At 46.0% G+C, this 19226-nt stretch overlaps 2 protein-coding genes across 5 annotated transcripts in view; one reads left to right on the top strand and one right to left on the bottom strand.

Moving 5' to 3' along the window:
- The first annotated feature begins 74 nt into the window (after nt 1–74).
- Nucleotides 75–15704, top strand: DENND11 (DENN domain containing 11). Its single transcript, XM_032105818.1, has 9 exons — nt 75–343; nt 5663–5762; nt 6810–6968; nt 7656–7809; nt 8050–8188; nt 8658–8789; nt 8974–9124; nt 9322–9390; nt 10490–15704. The coding sequence occupies exons 1-9, from the start codon at nt 103–105 to the stop codon at nt 10683–10685; spliced, it is 1341 nt and encodes a 446-aa protein (XP_031961709.1). The 5' UTR covers nt 75–102; the 3' UTR covers nt 10686–15704.
- A 1387-nt stretch (nt 15705–17091) lies between these two features.
- The window catches only part of AGK (acylglycerol kinase), a 37573-nt gene continuing 35438 nt past the window's right edge, over nt 17092–19226 (bottom strand). For all 4 annotated transcript variants that reach the window (XM_032105819.1, XM_032105821.1, XM_032105820.1 and 1 more), the window contains one exon: nt 17092–17567. In XM_032105819.1, coding sequence (XP_031961710.1) covers nt 17430–17567 — 138 coding nt within the window. In that variant the 3' untranslated portion in view covers nt 17092–17429. The remainder of the gene's footprint in view (nt 17568–19226) is intronic.

Raw genomic sequence — 19226 nt, 5'->3', positions numbered from 1 at the left:
CTCGGCTCGGCTCGCTTCACCTCGGCTCGGCTCGCTTCATCTCGGCTCGCTTCAGCTCGGCTCAGCTCTGCTCGGCTCGGCTCGGCTCGGCCCGGCCCGGCCATGGTGGAGCGCTCGGACGAGGCGCCGCTGCTGTTCTGGGCCGAGGGCCCCGCCGTGTCGGCGCCGCCGCCCGCGGCCGAGCCGGGCAGCAGCGGCAGCGGCGGGCGGCGGCTCAGCGGCGGCTGGAGCGCGGCTCCGTGGGACGGCGAGGGGCCGGCGGAGGCGGCGGGGCCGCCGCGGGCGGAGGCGGAGGAGGACCAGATCGTGGCCGTCTTCGTGGTCACCTTCGACCCCCGCACGGGTGAGCGGCGCCGGGGGCGGGCGGGCGGGCCGGGGCGCGGGGGCCGGGCCTGGGGCTCCCGGTGCCGCTGGAGTAAGATGGATGCGGCCGGGACTGGGCATCCCTTGGGGACCGCTGCCCCCGCATCCCGCCCCCCCAGGGACCGCTCCTTCCGCCGCGCAGGGGCAGCGTCGCCGGACCCAGTGGAGAGCGGCCGGCGGGAGCCGGGCTGCCCTCTGCCCTCACGGGGGACCGCGGCTCCACCGCACGGCTGCCGTCGGCTGTCGGGACCGGGGGCCGTGGGCATTTGCCGAAAACGGAGCACAAGGGGGATTGCGTTTGGTCTCCATCCCGCCGAGAAGTTCTGGCGGGAGGAAGGCGCCGCGTCTGGTGCGGCTCCGAGGAGAGGGATGGGTGTATCTCTTCCCCACAGCGGGTCACGGCACAGGGAGTTTGTGGACGGCGCAGGGGCATCCCCTGTGCCCAGCACCGATTTAGGCCGAGCCTCTGCCCAGCGCTGCCTGGAGGGCACCAACCTGTTAGCAGCATCTTGAGAGCATCCTTCTGTCTTCGTGGAGTGGCGCAGACCTGCCCGCAGCTATCGGTGATGGATGGCATTTGTGACAGGCGTAAATCCGGCAGGCTCGCAGGGCATGATCGCCACCAGCAGCAGCAGCTCGGCTGTGTATTTCTTGGTGACCAGTGTGTTTAGAGGCTGGCCTCTGGTGGGATCTCTGGGACTTAGTGCTTTGAAGGAGTGCTGTGATCCAGCAGGGCAGAGGAGAGGGGCAAGGGAATGTATTTTCCACTTCTCACTGCCATATCCATCTCTCTCAGTGCTGTTGGACTGTGGTGTTGTATCACAACTGACAGAGGTTATTAATTTCAAACCTGTAAATCAGCATTTCAGAAAAGCTCTTAACTTTGTTTTCCTAGTCCTGCTGCTCCCACAGTATCCACGAAACAGGATGTTAGGACACAGATATGAAGTTAACACCCACCAACCTGTGAACACAGGTACTACTGTGCATAGGGGTCTCATGTCCTGAGACACATTGTTGGGTCTTTTGGCTGCCAGGCACCAACCTGGGGTTCAAAGGCAAGAGAGAGAGATTCAGGAGCCCATTTGCATCCTGATGTGAGAGTGAGCTTCTCTTTCTTCTCTGGACAGGTACTTCCTTAGCAAATCCGTAGCAAAAGTACTAGAGACAGGAAAGAGGTCTGTAAAGCACAGTGAGGTTGGTTCTTCAGTGGAAGGGGAGAGTAACTGACATCCTGCTCACAAGAGGGCTTTGGTAGTGAAGACTGAATGCTGGTCTTGAACTGAAAATCCTAAGGAAGTAGTGAACAGGACATAGCCCCTGGTGTGATGTGCTGTCAGCAATGCCCACTGTCAGACAGCTTGGCTGCTGTGTCCCAAAACAGCCAAGGGCTTTTGAGAAGTTACCCTTTCATACTGCACCAGAGAGAAGTGTCAGTCTAGAGGCCAGAGGCTCTTCACTCACAAAAATCTGAAATGAGATTGGATGTCATCTTTCCACCAGGAGATGGAAAATGGAGGTGTTTCTCCTAAGTATCCAAAACACAAGAGAGTCTGGATGACTGCAGCAACAGCAGGTTGTCTTTCAATCCAACAGCATATGCCTTCTATGAAATGGTGAGATTTTCTTAGTTGGCAGAAAGCTGAGCTTTCTCAGAAGTTTTTCTGAACCAGCTGTTGCTTTGAATGAAGTCCAGGGAAAGTTGGGCAACAGCTCTTCTCACATCTGATGTGCAGTTAATGCTGGGTGTCACCAGCCTTGGAGTAGTCTGTCAAGTCCAGGAAGATTCAGCCTCCTCCTGCTACCCACGATGGATGATGAATGTAAGGATCATGATAGGGCTGTGAGCAATATACCAACAAATGTCAGCTTTACAGCTGGGGAGCAAAGTGCCCTACGGAGGATGTGGACTTGGAAAAAGGTCATGAAGTTGCAGAGGTGTGAACTTGCTGGGGTCAAAAAGATAATATGGGAATTACTGGTCAACCACATCAGATGGTGTGAAGGACTTCTGTAATGTTTGTAAGGGTATCTGGTCCTTGTGTATGACTTAAAGGAAATCATCCATTTAGTGTCTGAGCTGGAAACCTGCTTGATCCTACCCAGGAACAGCACAGCAGACCTTCTTTGGCAGCTTGCTGAAGCATGGAACAGCTGAATTTCCGGTGGTGGCTGTGCAGGGGTTTATGCCAGGTAGTGTCTCTCCAACTATAGGCAAGTAGATGGGCAAGAGAGGTTTTACGGTAGAAGGATGAAGTGGTGACTATGCTAATAAAGAACGTAACAGTTTCCCTCCTAAATTTAGAAGGGCTTGAAGCAGATGAACTCAGTGTATAGCAGTTGCATGTGATGAGTTTCCAAAGGTAGGTTATGGGGTTGCCAGGTCACTGTTACAGTTCCGGTGTCCCTGTAACCATCAGTGCTCATGTGAGTGACTGATGGAAGAGCCAGAGGCAGCTTCTGAATCAGTGGTGCTGTCCACCTCCAGCGTGGTCAACCTTGTGGCACTTGAGGAGCTCTCTTCACTGCTGCTGTGGGGGACCTGATAGCAGTCAAGGGTCTATAAGTAATGGAGAGAGACAAGGAGGGAAGAGAGGGAAGTAATGTGTTTTGCACCAGTGAACATGCAAATAGTCTCTTTTTCTGTCCCACATTTCTTCCACGAAGGAAACGGAGTGAGTGTGATGTTTAGGTTACACTTTCTTCTCCTGTCCTGGCACAACATGGTAGCGTTGCACAGCTGGGGACCCTAAAGCCCTTGGGAAACATCTAATAGTGAGGAGGGCCAGGTGATGACCCCCAAATGCTGGTGCCAATATCTTCTTTGTGAGGATGTGAAAGGGGAAAGAGGAAGAACATCCTTAACTTTGCACACTAGAAAATGAGTGCTGGCTCAGACTTGACCTGAAGGTGGGAGACAGCTTCCAGGAGATCAGATCTGCAGATCTGACTCTCAGCAAAATCACTAGCCTGCTCTCTAACGCTGGGTGACTCTCACTTGGGAAGTTTCCTGTGCACACGAGAGCTGCTTTCTCCATGGGGAAGGACAACAATGCTTCCTGTTTTCCTACAACATTGCTCCCTCCTCCCTCCTCTAGTTTCTCGGGCAGGCTGGCAGTCGTATTGCATCTGGGTGAAGTCTCTCCTTTGTTTGCTCTCCTGTTTCGCCAGACCGACTTTCCTACTTTTTTATCTCTGTGTTTGTTCTCCGACTGCCACGTCGCTCGTGTGTTCATAGGGCAAGGTGGTGTGAGGAACAGCCAGGAGCACAGGTGCAGTTTGCTCCTGACAGATCCCAGAAAAAAAAATAGCTACATGATAGGTGTAGTTTTTGAGGTGCCCTGTAGGGTAAAGATCTGTTTCAAGGCATCCTGTGAATCCATTGCTTCTACAGAACAGGCATTGTTTAAGCCATGTCCACTTCAACATCTCTGCGGTGGATGTGACACCTGACAGTGTTTGTGACTAAACTGAGCAAAGCCAGTTTTCCTTTGCCCTTGATGGCACTCTTGCGTATCGATCTGTTAATCTATAGGTAATGACCAATAAGGGATCCTCTGCGGGGCAAGGCTTAAAAGCACATCTGGCCTTAACCACAATTTCGTGGTTATGAGGCAATAGTCTCAAGAGTTGACTTCCTCACTCTTTCAAGGAAGGGTCTTGTGCCTTTAAAAAACAAACCAAACAGCACCCACAAACCCCAAACAACAAAAGCCACCATCTCTATATAATGTGCGAGCCCTCCAGGGGAGCGCGCGGGCTGCTATGATGTCAGTGGCTCTCTCTGCCAGCCTTTCACACGCCTCAGAGGCCAAGGCGCTGCACAGCAGAGCTCTGTGGTTTCGCGTGTGGTTGCACAGGGCTGTGCTCGGGGTCACAAGGCTGCCACTGCTCCCCGGCCAGCCCAGCTCTGTGGGAGAGGTCTGCTTGTGCACTCCAAGCGGGCAGTTGGATGCAAAACTTCTCCTGTTGCCATGCCTAACGCTGTTGGTTTTTTTGAAGTCCTTGCCAGGCAGGGCTGGGGGAGGTCTACTGAATTCAGGATCTATGTGAGAAGAAAAATAGCCTATTTAAATGTCAGTAGCTAAGCCCTATTCCTGTGCAGGCATATACTTGTGCAGTATGAGTAATGAGACAAAAGACAGGCTTCAGAAATGAGGCCTCAGATTTAAGTATCTCCAAGAGTTGGCTGAGTGTAAGGCCCTTCCAAATGTACACTGTCTGTGCAAGCACAGCTGGGATGCTCACCCCAAAGGGCAGGGAAAGGAGTGAAGCAGTAGGAAGCATCTTTGTGCTGCATCTGCCATTGCATTATCCTGAAAAATGTTTTTTGCCTTGTTTTTAAAACTAAGCCACATGACTTCAAATGCTGTGGGCAAACTGACAGAGAACGGAAACTCAGTGGGTAAAATCTGGAGCACATCTCAGTGCAGTGGGAATGTCCAGGTGAGCAGGGTGGGCTCTGAAGTGCTGGCATGGGAAAGCATGAGAAGTCACCCCTTCTTTTGTCCATAGTAAACTTGTTGGGCTTGATTTGCTTTAAGGACATTTTGTGACTTCTCTGATATCATCTGTTCCAGGATCAGGCTCCTCAGGTGGCCTTTTCTCCTGAACAACTGCATGCTTTCTGGCTGGGTTGGCAGGTGACAGATGTTTGCTGATCTTGATCTAGCTTGTAATTTATGTACTTTTTGGTTGGTTATTCTAGCATACACAAACACATTGCAGTACCTGGATCACCTCAGCCTCCATATAAAGCTTCAGCTAACTCCTCCTATCCTAAAGAAAATGGGAGAGATTTCAGAAAAAAAGTGGTGACTTGGATGACAGCCTACAGGTTTCTGTTTGACCAGGCCTGTCAAGCATAGGCAAAGGACAGTATTGGTGGTGGTGTGAGCTATCCCAGAAACTCATCCTAAAGAGTAACAGTCTGTCCTTTGGTTCTTTCTGTATGGGATGGATACTCATGTAGACCAAAGCTTATCCACTGACAGGTAAAATCGTAGCTGTTCTGTGATTAAGCTTATCAAGTATAAACCCACAAAATAGCACTAGCTTCAGAAATGGCCCCAAATGTCCTGCAGTATCTGTGAGTCGTGCTACAAGTAACATTTGCAAGACGTGTGGAGTATTTTATGTCACCTACTGTCTGTGACAGTTTAGGAGTTCAGGAGTTGTGTTAGGGCACTCTTACGGGTATCCCAGTGTTAGAAAAGCAACAACTTGCTGTTGCTGAGGTGTGCATTTTAGAAACAAGTAATGTATTCAAGCTTACCCAAATTAATTTGCTTCTCTGCAGGCAACATGGTGGAATGGTGTTTACCCCAAGATATAGATTTGGAAGGTGTGGAATTCAAATCCATGGCAAGTGGGTCCCACAAAATCCAGTCAGATTTCATGTGAGTACATCTGAGCTATATTACTTCTTCCTTTCTTAGCTATACATCTACACCACCAGCTCTTACTTCAGAACATGCAAGAAAAATACCATCTAGGAAGCTATGGTTTTGCAGAAACCTGCTTGCTAAACTGTTTCTAGCTGAGCCAAGGATACTTTTCAGACACCTTCATATCATATTAAGTACCAGCTAGCTGCAGGTACCTGCCATGTGACTGCTCTGCCTGTGGAGGCCAACTGGTGAATGGGGCAGGCCAGCTTTGGTGTGCAAATCTTAGTGTGTACTGGGCAAATGATCTGCACTGCCACTATTGGGACTGTGAACAGAGGTGTAGGGTGAAGGGGAAGGAATGGCAGAACTAAAATAGGAAGCATTTTGCAGGAACAGGACTTTGAAAAATGTTCTTAACTCTGCCAGGGCTTTTGGTTCCTTTAAATGTTGTTATAAACAGGTCTCACTCACTTTCTTTTTTGCTAGCTCCTTCAGTGGAAACACGTAAGAGGAATTTTCTGCATTCTGCTAACCCAATGTTGCAATGCAGCAATGTTTTGCAATGAACTGCAGTGTCACAATTCCTTCTGGTCAAGAATAACAGTTACTTTCTTAAAGGCATGTGTACTGAACCCTTTCAGTCAGAGTGTGCTTCAACATGCTGGAACCCAAAATATGACCAGGTAGCTGGACTGTACTCAGAACTGCATTCACTGCAGGTTTCTTCCTTGGAGGAAGGGCTCTGCACTGACTGAATCATGCATTCTGTTGGTCTTCCTTCCAAGTTATTTATTTACTTGCATTCCTTACCAGCCTGTGACATGGCTAGTAGGGGCTTTAGTAGGAACTCTTGCCTTAAATATTCTGTCTTGTTTGTGAGAAGACTGGGGCACCCAAGGCCTGTTCTCAGCCCTTCAGCTAGCAGGGTGGGATTTCAGGGAGTTCCTTACAGAAGAAACTATGTTCCCAAATCAGTATTTTTAGCACTCAGTTACTTACCTTTCTTCCTCTTTCCTCTTTTTAACGTTAACCCTTCTGTCAAACCTTTGTCTCCAGTTATTTCCGGAAAGGGCTCTGTTTTGGCCTGGCCTGCTTTGCCAACATGCCTGTGGAGAGTGAGTTAGAGCGTGGTGCCCGCATGAAGTCCGTGGGCATCCTCTCCCCTTCCTACACCCTGCTGTATAGGTACATGCACTTCCTGGAGAACCAGGTCAGGTAAGTTCCCTTGGGAATGAGACTGGCTGTTCCCCACCTGGGAGAGGTAATGTTGCTTCTACGGAGAGCAGTTTTAGGCAAATGAGAATTTGGCAACAATGCTGTGCTGTGACTTCCTTGACTGGCTATTTCTCCAGAAAGTGTTACAGGTTCACAATGTGAAGGAGACAAGGAACTGATTAGCAGCAGTCTGTTCCCTCCTAACGGGCTACTCAAATGCTATCCAAACCCTACTTATTGTATGCAGACACAAGTGTCACAGGGAGAGTTCAGAGAACAAGAAGTTCTTCCCTTTTTCTTCTTCTGAAAACCATTTTACTAGGGGCTTACAAAAGGCTTCTAATTGTGTAATGGTGATCCTGGCTAGCTGTGTGCTTCAGCTGTGTAGAGTGGATCTAGAAAGGAAAATGGTGATGGTAGAAAAGAAAACTCTTCCTACCTGAGTGTATTTCAAACAGGATCCGTGCTATGCACACCCCAGCTCACTGCCTGTGTCAGTCCTGTGCATGTTCTCTGGCTGCACTGAGAGCTGCTGGTGGTCCTGATGCTTCTTTAGCCCCCTTGGATGAGTCCCTGAGGTACCCAGGATCCCTTTTAGCTGGGAGAGCAGATATTTACTGGGGGCAAGGCACTCAACAAATAGTCTGGAGACACTACAGGTCTCCCCTTTTTTCCTTTCTTTTCCAGACACCAGCTGGAGATGCCAGGGCACTACTCCCATCTAGAGGCATTCTATGATGACAAGAAAGGAGTTCTCCCTGATAGCAAGGGCACCCCCAGCTCTCAGCAACCTGTCCACTGGCTGCCTTCCATCCACAGATACATGTACCCAGAGATGAAGGTGAGGCAGGTGCCTGAGGCCTGCAGGAATGGGCAGAGGGCTGCTGCTCCTTGCTGGTGCCTCATACTCCTTTATGTAAGCAGTCACTCCCACGCTTTGTAGGCTGCTTTAGTGAAGATTTTGTTACTTGGACTGTTGCAAGCTGTGTGCTGGTCTTGCTCCCACATTTAGACTTAGCATCTGTGCATGTGTCCCTGTTTCACCTCTGAGCTGTTTTCTTCCCTTTCGCTCCACCTGCAGATCACACACCCTGCTGGCTGTATGTCTCAGTTCATCAAATTCTTCGGTGAGCAGATCCTCGTCCTCTGGAAGTTTGCCCTGCTGCGCAAGCGCATACTGATATTTTCACCACCCCCAGTTGGAGTTGTCTGCTATAGAGGTATGTTTCCAGGGACACTGCAGAGCTCTGATCTAGTAGGCTGAAGCACTGCAGAAATGGCTGTGAGTACTGAGGGGACAGACGTCATGCAGGTCTTCAAAATCCATTGTGACCATTCCTCGTGAAGATACCGCTCAGTCTGCATTGACACGTTTCCTACCAAATGCTTTTCTTCAGGCCTCATGAGTAAGGACACATCTGGCACTGTCAAACTCAGTTCCTGTCAGCACAGGATGAAAAGAGCACTGACTGAATTTGTGGATTCTAGAATGTGGGATTCCTACGGGAGAACTGATTATTTCCTATGCAAAACAGGATGTCATCACTTGAGAAGTTCTGGTGTTCAAGGGCATTTCAGAGCTCTGACCATTGTTTTCATAGAGGCATGTGGGAGAACGGGGCAAGTGGGATTCAGAGTGTCCTTGAGGAAAACCAAAAGCATCTCAGGATGTACTTCTCTTGTCCACAGTGTATTGCTGCTGTTGCCTTGCAAATGTTTCTCTGCCTGGTCTTGGAGGAACTGTCCCAGAGTCCAAACCATTCTTCTATGTGAATGTGGCAGACATAGAAATGCTGGAGACAGAAGTATCATACGTGGCCTGTAAGTATAATGGATTAGGCGTTTTTAGCCTCGGGCTGCAAAATGTCTTGAGACACCAGGCTGTGGAGTAGAACTGATGAGAAATAGGTTGTGCATGGAATGACTAACTATGAAAGCAGGAGAGAACAGTTGGTCTGCTGGGAAAGCAACATCCTGCTCTGAAAATCTTCTCTGATTTTGGCAGGTACAACAGAAAAGATCTTTGAGCAGAAACGGGATCTCTATGATGTCTATGTAGACAACCAGAATGTGAAGACGCATCATGAGCATCTGCAACCACTCCTGAAAATTAACAATGCCGACAAGGAGAAGTACCGACGGCTCAATGACCAAAGGTAATCACGGACATCTGGGTGGTCCTGATAGGAGATGTGGGATAAAGAGGACACTGCTCCTTTGAACTTTCCTCCTTGTAGTATTTCTAAAATATCCCACTGGTTGGTTCAGCTCATCTCTTGAAGGTGCTGGTCATCTCATAATGCTTTGAGGTTCATAGTAGGTATGGGCAATTAACCTGTCTCCCTTTTCTCAGGCAGATGTTAATGTACTCTCAAGAAGTGGGTGAGGATTGCAGCTCCTGTGAAGAGGACCTTTTCATCTTGTGAGTGGCTACCTCTAACACTTAGTTGGACACTGTTAGTTTTAGGGAGCCTCTTGCACTGATTTCGTGTTGCACTGGTTTGGCATATTATGAAACATCATGTTTGATGTAATTCCATAGTCAGCTTTCTTCCTCTAGGGTTCAAAAAACAGACTGGCTCTTCCTCTTCAGATCATCTTCCTTTCATTTTGAGAAGCCAAAATGTAGTATCCACTGGGGTCTCTTATGTGCCAAGAGGGAGAAGTGAATTTTAAAAACACAATTAGAGATGTAAGAATGCCCTCCAATTTTTGTAAACATAAGCACTATAGGATTTTTCTTGCCAGAACATTTGGCTCTGGAAAAGACAATGTTCATGGGAAGCAGGCACTGTACCATGCTGGGGGTGGTACACTGTGGAAATAAGACCTGCGTGTGAAGGACTGGCCCACTGATGTGGCTGACTTCATACTTGGCACACAGAGGAACCAGAACTGGATGTAGAGTAGGAGGTACAGAATTAGATAAAAACCACATGTCTACCACCTCTGAAGCCCTTCACTGCCTGTTGCTATTCACACTCTGCAGCAGGTGAGAAGTAATGGGATGAAACTCTGTGAAGGGCTGTCAGGGCAGAGCTCTGATTGTTGAGCTTCACAGGCATAGCCAGAGCTCTTTCTGAATAGCTTTGCATGTTTCTAGGAAAGCAACAGGTAAGAAGTAGCTCTCACTGGTGTTTTCTGCACCAGTAATGGAGAATTTATTTACCCAGTGGCTTATCAGATGGGTGACAACACTGTTTCCTCCTTTTCATTACGGGAGCTGTAGGCATGATGTACCTGCTTGGTGACCACAGATCACACTTTAGCTGATAACGTGGCGGCTTCTGAGGGAAATGCCTCCCACAGATGGGAGCAGCACTGTCAATTAAAAGTTACTACTTTATCTTTGTTTATTCTGGGTCATCCATAGAGTGAATGGAAAAGTACTACAGCGTCACCTGAAAAGGATCTCTGGTGAAAGGAGGTTAAATGCAGTTCTGGGGCTCTGCTGCCTGCTTGTAAATACACTGTCTGTTTGGAGGTGCAGTGCTATTGCTTTCACTGACTTTACCCTACAGGTTTTTCATGGAGCAGAACAACCGCATATTCCAGACACTGATGGAGGTGTCAGCCAGCCAGGATAAGACACTGACAGCTGACCATGCACGAGGCATGGGCCTGGATCCCCAAGGGGATCGAAGTTTCCTTATGGACCTCCTGGAAGTGTATGGCATTGATGTTATGCTAGTCATTGACAACCCCTGCTGCACTTAAACCAAGGGCAAGAGAGATGGGGAGCAACGATCACTTTTTAAAGACTACCTGACATTGCTTAGGAGGATCACTGGAACTCACCACAGCCACAGTTATTTAATAACTTTATATGGAGAGTATTTATAATTTTAAAACAAGATGTGATTTTATTTTCTCACACTCAACTTCCCACTGAGTACCTGCTCTAGGGTTCCTTGTGGTTTTGTCTCCCTTTCCCTTTCATTTGTCTTTTTTTGTTTTGTCTAGCTAGGACCAGTGGCACCTTTGCACCAAACCTCACTGTTGCCAGTGATAGCTAGGTTTTGGCCTGGCCTGGATACCTGAGGGCTGAAGACTTCAGGAAAGCACTTTGTTTGATGACAACCAATGTGAAATGCTATAGCTGAGCTTTCAGACTTGGCTGGAAAATCCTATTATCAACTCCCCCTTCCACTTGGGGACTGAAGAGAGCTTCAGCACAAACTGTTAATGGCCCAGTCTCATAAATATGTCCTACCAGTTTATTGGTGGGGACAGTTAAACCAATGATAAGAACCGGGACTCCTTTAAATATTCCTCACCCAACTTGAAGCTGAATTGGAGTAAAGCCACCCTTCCCTGTAAATGGCAGAGGCAAGTTTGGGATCGGGGATGCTACAGGATCTTATGACTTTGCTTACTGGAGCAGCATGCTTTCACTCCCAGCATCTGAGGTGGTCTCAACTGGCAGACTGCACCTACCTGTGTCATAGCTGGAGAAGAGCACCCTCTCTCCTCAATCCATCCCACCACTTCCTTTGGTTTTTAGTTGCGTCACACCTGCTTCTTTGGTTTAAAATCTTCCAACCAGCAAGATGGTCTCCCATTTAACAGGGACCAACACCACTGAGCCACTTTTCAATCACTTTGTTCTCCAGCCTCAGCTCGGATGGTGCTAGGCTGGACAGGGTAGAATGAGTATGCTTTAGCTTATGTCACTCGCCTTTCCTTTGTAGCTGATGGGACTTGTTGCTCCTTTGCTTTAACACTGTCTGCTAATCCTCCTTTTGTTGAGCCTTCAGCACTGCCTGCTGCTATCCCTGGCTTTCCATGTGAGAGAGACAACAGACCTTTCAACTGGAACAACTGAAGTTTGCAGGAGGTTCCCTTGGAGTTTGGTGTTCTTAACTGGCACAGCTGCTAGGAGCAATGTTTAAAAGCAGGTCTTTCTTTTTTCCTGGGCAGAGCTGTAGAACTAGATGAAACAGGTATTTTCTTATGCTGTGGAAAGAACAGGATTCAATTCATGAAGGACCAGTCATTACCTCCAGGAAGGGTATCCCAATAAAGAGTAATCCCTTTGCTGTGCAAAATCCAAGAATGTATTGGGGGTTCTAGGTGTGACATACTGCTTTGCCCCAAATCCTTCAGCCAGTAGCAGTATCGGCTTTAAGCAAACTGTTCTTCCTGAACTGTGGCTATAGCTAATTAGTTGCTGCTTCTATCATTATAGATTCCAGCACCCTTGGAGGCTTTCTGTGCACTGTAGGAATGCAAACTGTAGCTGATGTATCCATTTGTCCTAGCATTTTATAGGATGAGACAGAGCCTGACCCACCAACGTCTCACCCATGCTAAAGCAGGCAAGCACCTTTTGGAAACAAGTGAAGCAATGTTCTCCAAGTATACCCTCTGTGGATTGTTTCCCTCAGGAAAGGAGGAGGCTGGCTGTCCTGTATTTCCTTGAAGGCTGTCTGCAGCAAAGGGGTAGTTTTGCTTGCTGTGGATACAGTTGTAGTGAGGTGTGGTATTGGGGCTTCACATGGCTTGTTGCACAGTTCATTGGTATGAGCTTCAGCATATTATGTTCCTGCAATTTGCCTGTCTCTGAGCAGTCACTCCCCTGGCTGCTTTTTCAAGGCTTTGGATGTTTTTGTACAGAGGATAATATGCTGCTGTTTGTACTGTCAATTGCTCACAACTGTAACATCATCATCCTTAGAAGGTTGGGGAAAAAAATGTAGGAAGAGGTAAAAACAGCTGAGTATCATTTAATGAAAAGACCACTCTCTTTTCCTTAAGAAATGGCTTTGTTTTTAAATTGACACTTGAAGTATAAAAGTGGCCCACAATCTGCACACTTTTTTCCTCTAACTTCCACTTTAGTTTTAACATGCTCTTTGCAGTGATGGACCCTGAGGAAGCATAGCTGCCCTCGAATTGCTGGCACTTCTTCAGACACCAAAACCAAAAAAAAACCAGAACTGAAACGAGTCTCTAGCAATTTTTCCTCTCACTTTCTTGAAGGTTTGCTACGTAGCTTAGCTGTGGTCAGTTGTTAATGACTCTCTGTTCTCTTTGTCAGTAGTTCTTTTGCTAAACTAAACAGAAACAAACCTTTGATTTGGTGTTGAAATTTTACAGTCACTGCAGTCAGAGGCTTTCTAACATCCTACATTAGAGCACTGTTGTTTACAAGCTGTTGGAACATGAGGTCCAGTAGACAGCACTGCCAGAGCCCACCAAGTAGAACCTCTGGAAATTACTATTTCACATTTATTAAACCTCTACTTTCCAGAAATTAGGTCTTCAGTTGTTAGTAGTAATATGGGTGCAGAAGCATCAAAGCAAGCAGATTACTGTAGAAGTAGCTTCCATGTGCTACATCCAGTTGGATGACTGCAGCCCATTTTGTTCTTCCTTGTAATTTTGTTCTTCCTTGTAATTTTGCTTCTCTACCAAGTCTCTCTTGGCAGGCAACAGCTACAAAAGTCAGGAAGTTGTCCAACAGAAAACAGAACAAGACTTTTTTCTCCTAACCCTTCCTTATTTGATTAGCTGCAAAAGTGTTTTCACCTGCACTCCTTTTTGAAAACATACTGCTTTTATTGTTGTCACATGTGGAAAGTCCTCAAGAAATGGGTAATGGGTACATAATAGAAACAAATTGTTATAGCTTGGGACATGAAGGACTGTTCTGTGGAACCAGTTTAACTGAGTCTTATCTTTCCAGGAGATAACATAATTCAAGGTAAAACAGTTATGTGCAGATATTCAAAATCCCCTCCTGGGCACTCAATAGGTGCTTTGTTGCATACTAGCAGCTGGGAGACAGCTACTGGGTGTGTTTCGAATCAAAAGAGGGAGGAAAGTATGGCATAAGATAGGATATTGCTGATTTCTCCCTCTGAAGTACTTTGCCTTTACAGTGGTACCTTCAGTTTCTCGGGTGTAATGCCTGTGCTCCATTGCTGCGATCAGAGCCCAGGTTTGAATGGTGGTTACAGTAACCAGGTCTATCCTGTGCCCCACTGTGTTCTCCAAAACTCCAGTCATTGGATAGCCATTGCAAGTTCTCAGCTGGTACTTGCCTTTAACCAGGAGAACAAGAGCTTTGTAACTGCATCTTAACTCAAGCTGCACTAGAAATGTATAATCAAGCAATGAATTATTACTACTTGTACTATCTGCACTGAAGGGTAAAGCTTGTGAGAGACATAAAAGCTAGGTTTTCAATCTGAACAAGCAACACCCTGCCAGATATTTAAATCATGCAAAAGTCTTCTCACTGCAAGGTTAGGCCAAGCTGCATAGAGCCAAGTACAATAAAGAACTATAATGGATACTAGGAGAAAGGCACTTTTTGGAATCAGAATTCAGATTTATCTTACAGATATGCTACTGCCTTCCTTTCTAACATACATGAAGTACTTACTGCAGTGTATCTTACAGCCTGTGGTCATGACTGTCACAGGAGGTGAGCTTGCCTATCCACCATCCTTAGGGGCAGAAGAAAGTTCCATCACCTTTTCAAGAGGAAGTAGCTTCCTGTACAGGTTATCAGTAAAGCAGGGTTATGGTGATACCCCATTTTAACACCTGCCAAAGTTAATGAGCAAAAACCTAGGAGCAGCTGTGGCCCTCCTGGCCACAGACTATGCAAGGGACAGGAATGCTTTGCTCTGGGAGGTGGAAAGACAGTGGCTTCTGGAACAGCAGGGCAAGAGCACTCTGTCCTAAAGCAAAACTCGAGGTAAAAAGTATGCACACTAACCCAAACTCTCATCCTAGCCATTACTTCTAAGTTAGTTGGTGTCTTCTTCCCACCTTCCCAAAACCAGTGGTGTAGTGGTAATGGGAAAAGACATCATCAATATCTTTTACAACAGACTAAAATGTATTAACATAACAGTGTGATCTGTCTAAAACAGAGGGTACTAAATGCCTGTGAACCAGGATTTTAGATCTTGGTTAATGCAACATGCCATTCAAATGGGAATGTTTAAATGTGGTCAGAATAAACAGGTGCCTTGAGCTGGTCCATCATTAGCTTGTTATCCTTCCTTTTTATTTCTGTTACAGTATTTTAAGCCCTTCTAGAATGGACTGTAAGTTGAAGCCAGGATAAGTGTTTTTGTAAGTGGGACCTAGGATTCTACTCCTCCTTCCTGTCTTGGAGTTTATACAAAGAGAGTTTTTTGTGTTGCTGTCAGACAGAAACATGAGAACTGAGTCCTTTCCTCAACACTGTAGATGGTGGGTTCAGCCCCTGCCTATTTTATGTAGTGTCTATCTCACACCTCCCCTCTGAATGTTGCAATTCAGAGGTCTAGAATTACTCTATACTAGAAGAACTCTGAACTGCAGAGGAAGGAGAAAAATTACTTGAATGGTATTTATACAAGCTACTCAACTTATGCTGATATGAATATTTAAATATCAGCCTGTGTCTCAGTTGATCCTTGGTACTTTAACATCAGAACAGCATCAATGATACCAATTCTGAAGGGATCTCTTGGTTACCCTCAAGCAAGGAATCACATTGCAATGGGAGCTATGGAAGAGAACTAGTGATTTTCCCTGTAAAATGGTACAGATGAACAAGGAGCCAGTTCTCACCATCTCACCCCTTGCAGCAGGCTGGTTGTAATTCTAACAGCTCTGATGTTGTTTGCATCTTGCAGATGTGTGGTTGCTCCCATAGGCCTGTGGCTCTGTAGAGAATCTGCTTACTAAAAACATGGGTATTTTTTAATACAATTAAAGCTTACCTTTTTGAAATGGCTGCTGCCTTGTCTTTCCTGCCACTGGAGAAAAAAACACATTGCTGATTTTATGACAGAGACATCAACTTGAGAAAAACTCCAGTGGTGAGAAGTGCCCTTGACTCTGAATAAGCCAGGGGCTGCAGCGTAGTGTCCCAGGTGTCTCTGTGGCAAGCAAAAAGAGCAGAGCACAGCCACCATGTTGCTTGGAGAGTGACCCAGGGCTCCACTGAGCACTCTTAAATGCTGCAAACCAAAAGACAGCACAAACCAGGTCCTATCACCAGCGTAACTATTAAAAGGAACTAGCAGGCTTCTACCCCCTTCAGTCTCTGTCAAGAGTTATAGAACAGCTAGGGCTGGAAGGGACTTTAAAGATCACCTAGTTGAGGTAATTTGTCTCTCCACAGTATAGTTCAGGGAAGAATAACATTCAGTTTGGTTTCAGCATCATGCAGAAACCCAACCCTGCTTCCCCTTTCGAGGCATTTTTCCTTTACGATGTCTCCAGCAGAGGATGCTGTTGGAGCACAGGCTGGCAGGATTCAGTCCTGAAGAGCTGCTGGAAGCCAACTCACTTCTGTCCATATTTTGGTAACAGCAGAGAGTCAACAGGTGAACTTAGACTAGGCCACAGTGTAACACAGGGCTACAGACAATCGCATCAGAAAAATAAGGATAACTTTTCTTCTTCCAGTAAGCAAGGCAGAATCATGTGAATTTCTAAGTTAGAATAAGGGCAACAGATAGGCTTGCCTAAGTCAGTAATACTTCCCTTCAGCAATTAAAGCAAAGCTACAAACAAAAGCTCATAAAAGCAACAAAACTAATTATGGTACTGAGGCTCCAGGGGATGGAGGTTGCATATGGACTGGTGAGCACTGTTTACATTAAAGAGCAATCAGACACAATAAATAATAAATGTTATTTGGATGTCCTTACTGGTGTTATACTACTGCAGGAATAAAAGGAATACTTACAAAAAAAAGACTCAGCTTGTTAAAGAGTCTTTCCACATGCACTTCACACAGCTTAGAGTCAATGATGTTTTCTAATTTCCTTCTGTGCAATATACCTAAATTGATCAAAGGAATATATTTCTACTATATAATTACTGGAACTCTCTGCTGTTGAATCTGGCAAGATGAAAAAAGTTAGCATAAGTATCTTATCCAGATACATACAGGGAATTTTTAAACTTGCTCCAAAGCTTTTTATCACCAATCTCCAATTTTTGTGTATAGAGTAGATAACCAACCATCTGTTTTAACATGGCAATTCCAATGTTTCATAGAATTACTTAGCACTACTCCCCCCCAAATAATTTTTTTTCCAGGATCCCAGGTTTTGCAAGATTTCTACATGGGTAAAGTAGATCTAAACTCTTAGAATACAAGGACAACTATACTTTCATTTTACTTTAATGTACAATTGCATTACAGCAGTAGCATCTGGCACACAGCACTCAGCCTGCAGTGCTGTAAATGGAACAATGATGACTTCTTAGGGGAGGGGAAAAAAAAGATGCCATCAAGTTAACATGCACTTTTCAGAATTTTCATTTGCATTTTTAACCCCTTTGAGACCAGTCAAATCATACACTTCCAATGGAAGTACCTCACACATAAAAATAGCCAAAAGGCTTATTAGTCTAGTGGGGTTAATCAAGTTAGTTAGGTCTCATGTGCCTTGAAGAGACCCTGGTAAGACTGTTTAACACTGGCCCCTCTGCCATGAATTCTCATTGTACTGCTGCCTGCAGCATCTGCTCCCTCGTTCTGGGATCACAGAAGAAGCGGAGTTTCCGGGGTAAGAGCTTCACCTCCACAGGCATAGCTTCATACTCCTCATTATCAATGCCAAAGGATCCCTCAGCGCCCTGTGTGCAGACAACAGTCAAACATCACACATTATTTCAGCAAGCCTGTAATGCTGATTTTACTAACAGACTACAGGTGAATACTTAGCTGAGTCTCAACCAAGATGCCTCTGTCTTCCAGCCCATTTGCTCTCCACAACAGGGAGACCTATCCTTCACTGCACAGAATGTGTTAAGAGTCTGGTGCATAAGATGTTACCTCACTTAGTTACTAATTAGTGATAATTAAACACTAGGAAGCTTTAATGACCCACATTGTTTATACTGAAGGATTCTTTGCTATTGGAACTACAATTATGTGCACTTAGATCTTGGGTCTGCCAGTGGTGACATAAACTAATCTGCAGAAATGCCTGTTAAGTAACTTCTATTAAATCCATGTTACAAACCCCTTTCAGTATTGTTTCACTATATTGATCTGAAACATGAGATGCAAAGTAATGTACTGGCCAGGAATTACTCAACAGTAGAATTTTCTCAAGTGTTTAATGCTGATAAAGTCACCATGTGATTAAAACCATTCATCAAAATGGCAGGCTGACTTTACGTAAAAACAACTTCAGTGACTGCTTTGTATGCCCTTGACTCATGGGAGGGCTGTGCTACATGGATACTCAAACCAACTCCAAGGGAACTCAGACACCAGCACAGCACAGACTAGAGGAACTTTTACAAGTTCTAGTACAAAAGGTACAGCAAAGCAGTCCACCTCCATCAACATAAGCTGGTGAGACTCATCTGAGCTGCTCCCAGTTCCTTCACTGGAGCTGGGCCATGGAGTTGAACAGCACTGCCCTGTACCATGCATCCATGTTCCGAAGATCTTAGCAGCAGCTGCAGTATGAACAGCTCGTTTTATACCACAACCCTTACTTATGGCCCAGCTGTACTTAGCCCAGCACTGCAGAGTGTTCTTTCAGAATCACAAATCTGCCATGATCTGAATTCAGTGCAAGTATTAGGATGCCAGTTAATCATGACATCATAATTCATGATTTTTACTTGGTAGTGACAGATTTTTTTGCCTTTCAACACATTCTATTCTCCCTTAATATGGAATTATTTTGCCAAATGATAGATCACTTGAAGACAGAAATTATCTATGAGATTGATTTGATGTCCCTGTATAAACAAGAAAATGTCCTCCCAGGGCCACAATAACAGCTCAGAGGCAGGAAAAGATGAATCTAAATTACACAGGTGGGCACAGCTTTGTCTTCTTTCTCAGCTTCATCATTTCAAAGTTTTGAGGCATGTCCTTATACTGATCTCAGCTTCCTTGCCCTGTCTTACCCTCCTTTGTCTCCAATATTAATCTTCTTCTCTACAGCACAGTGCCTTCTAGGGCAAAATGTACACATCTTCAATGCTAAGGAGAAGAAGATCTGCATATCACAGAATCACAGAATGGGTATGTTGGAATCAACAGTGGATCGTCTGGTCCAACCTCCCTGTTCAAGCAGGGTCATCCCAGAGCACATTGCACAGGATTGTGTCCAGATGGCTCTTAGGTATTTCCAGTGAGGGAGACTCCACAACCTCTCTGTGCAGTCTGTTCCAGTGCCTGATTATCTGCACAGTAAAGTTCTTCTTCCAGAAGTTCTTCCTCATGTTCAGGTGGAACTTCCTGTTCATATGCAATACACTCAAGTAAGAGAC

Source organism: Corvus moneduloides, chromosome 4, assembly GCF_009650955.1.
Source record: "Corvus moneduloides isolate bCorMon1 chromosome 4, bCorMon1.pri, whole genome shotgun sequence".
NCBI lineage: Eukaryota > Metazoa > Chordata > Aves > Passeriformes > Corvidae > Corvus > Corvus moneduloides.
The sequence above is the reverse complement of the archived record's forward strand: the minus strand, read 5'-3'. Positions and strand labels throughout refer to the sequence as shown.

Excerpts from the sequence above, each read along its gene's own strand:
- DENND11 (XM_032105818.1), top strand. The coding sequence starts at position 103 with ATGGTGGAGCGCTCGGACGAGGCGCCGCTGCTGTTCTGGGCCGAGGGC. Across the intron at positions 8,790-8,973 it reads AGAAGTATCATACGTGGCCT|GTACAACAGAAAAGATCTTT; the intron begins GTAAGTATAATG and ends TGATTTTGGCAG. Across the intron at positions 9,125-9,321 it reads CGACGGCTCAATGACCAAAG|GCAGATGTTAATGTACTCTC; the intron begins GTAATCACGGAC and ends CCCTTTTCTCAG.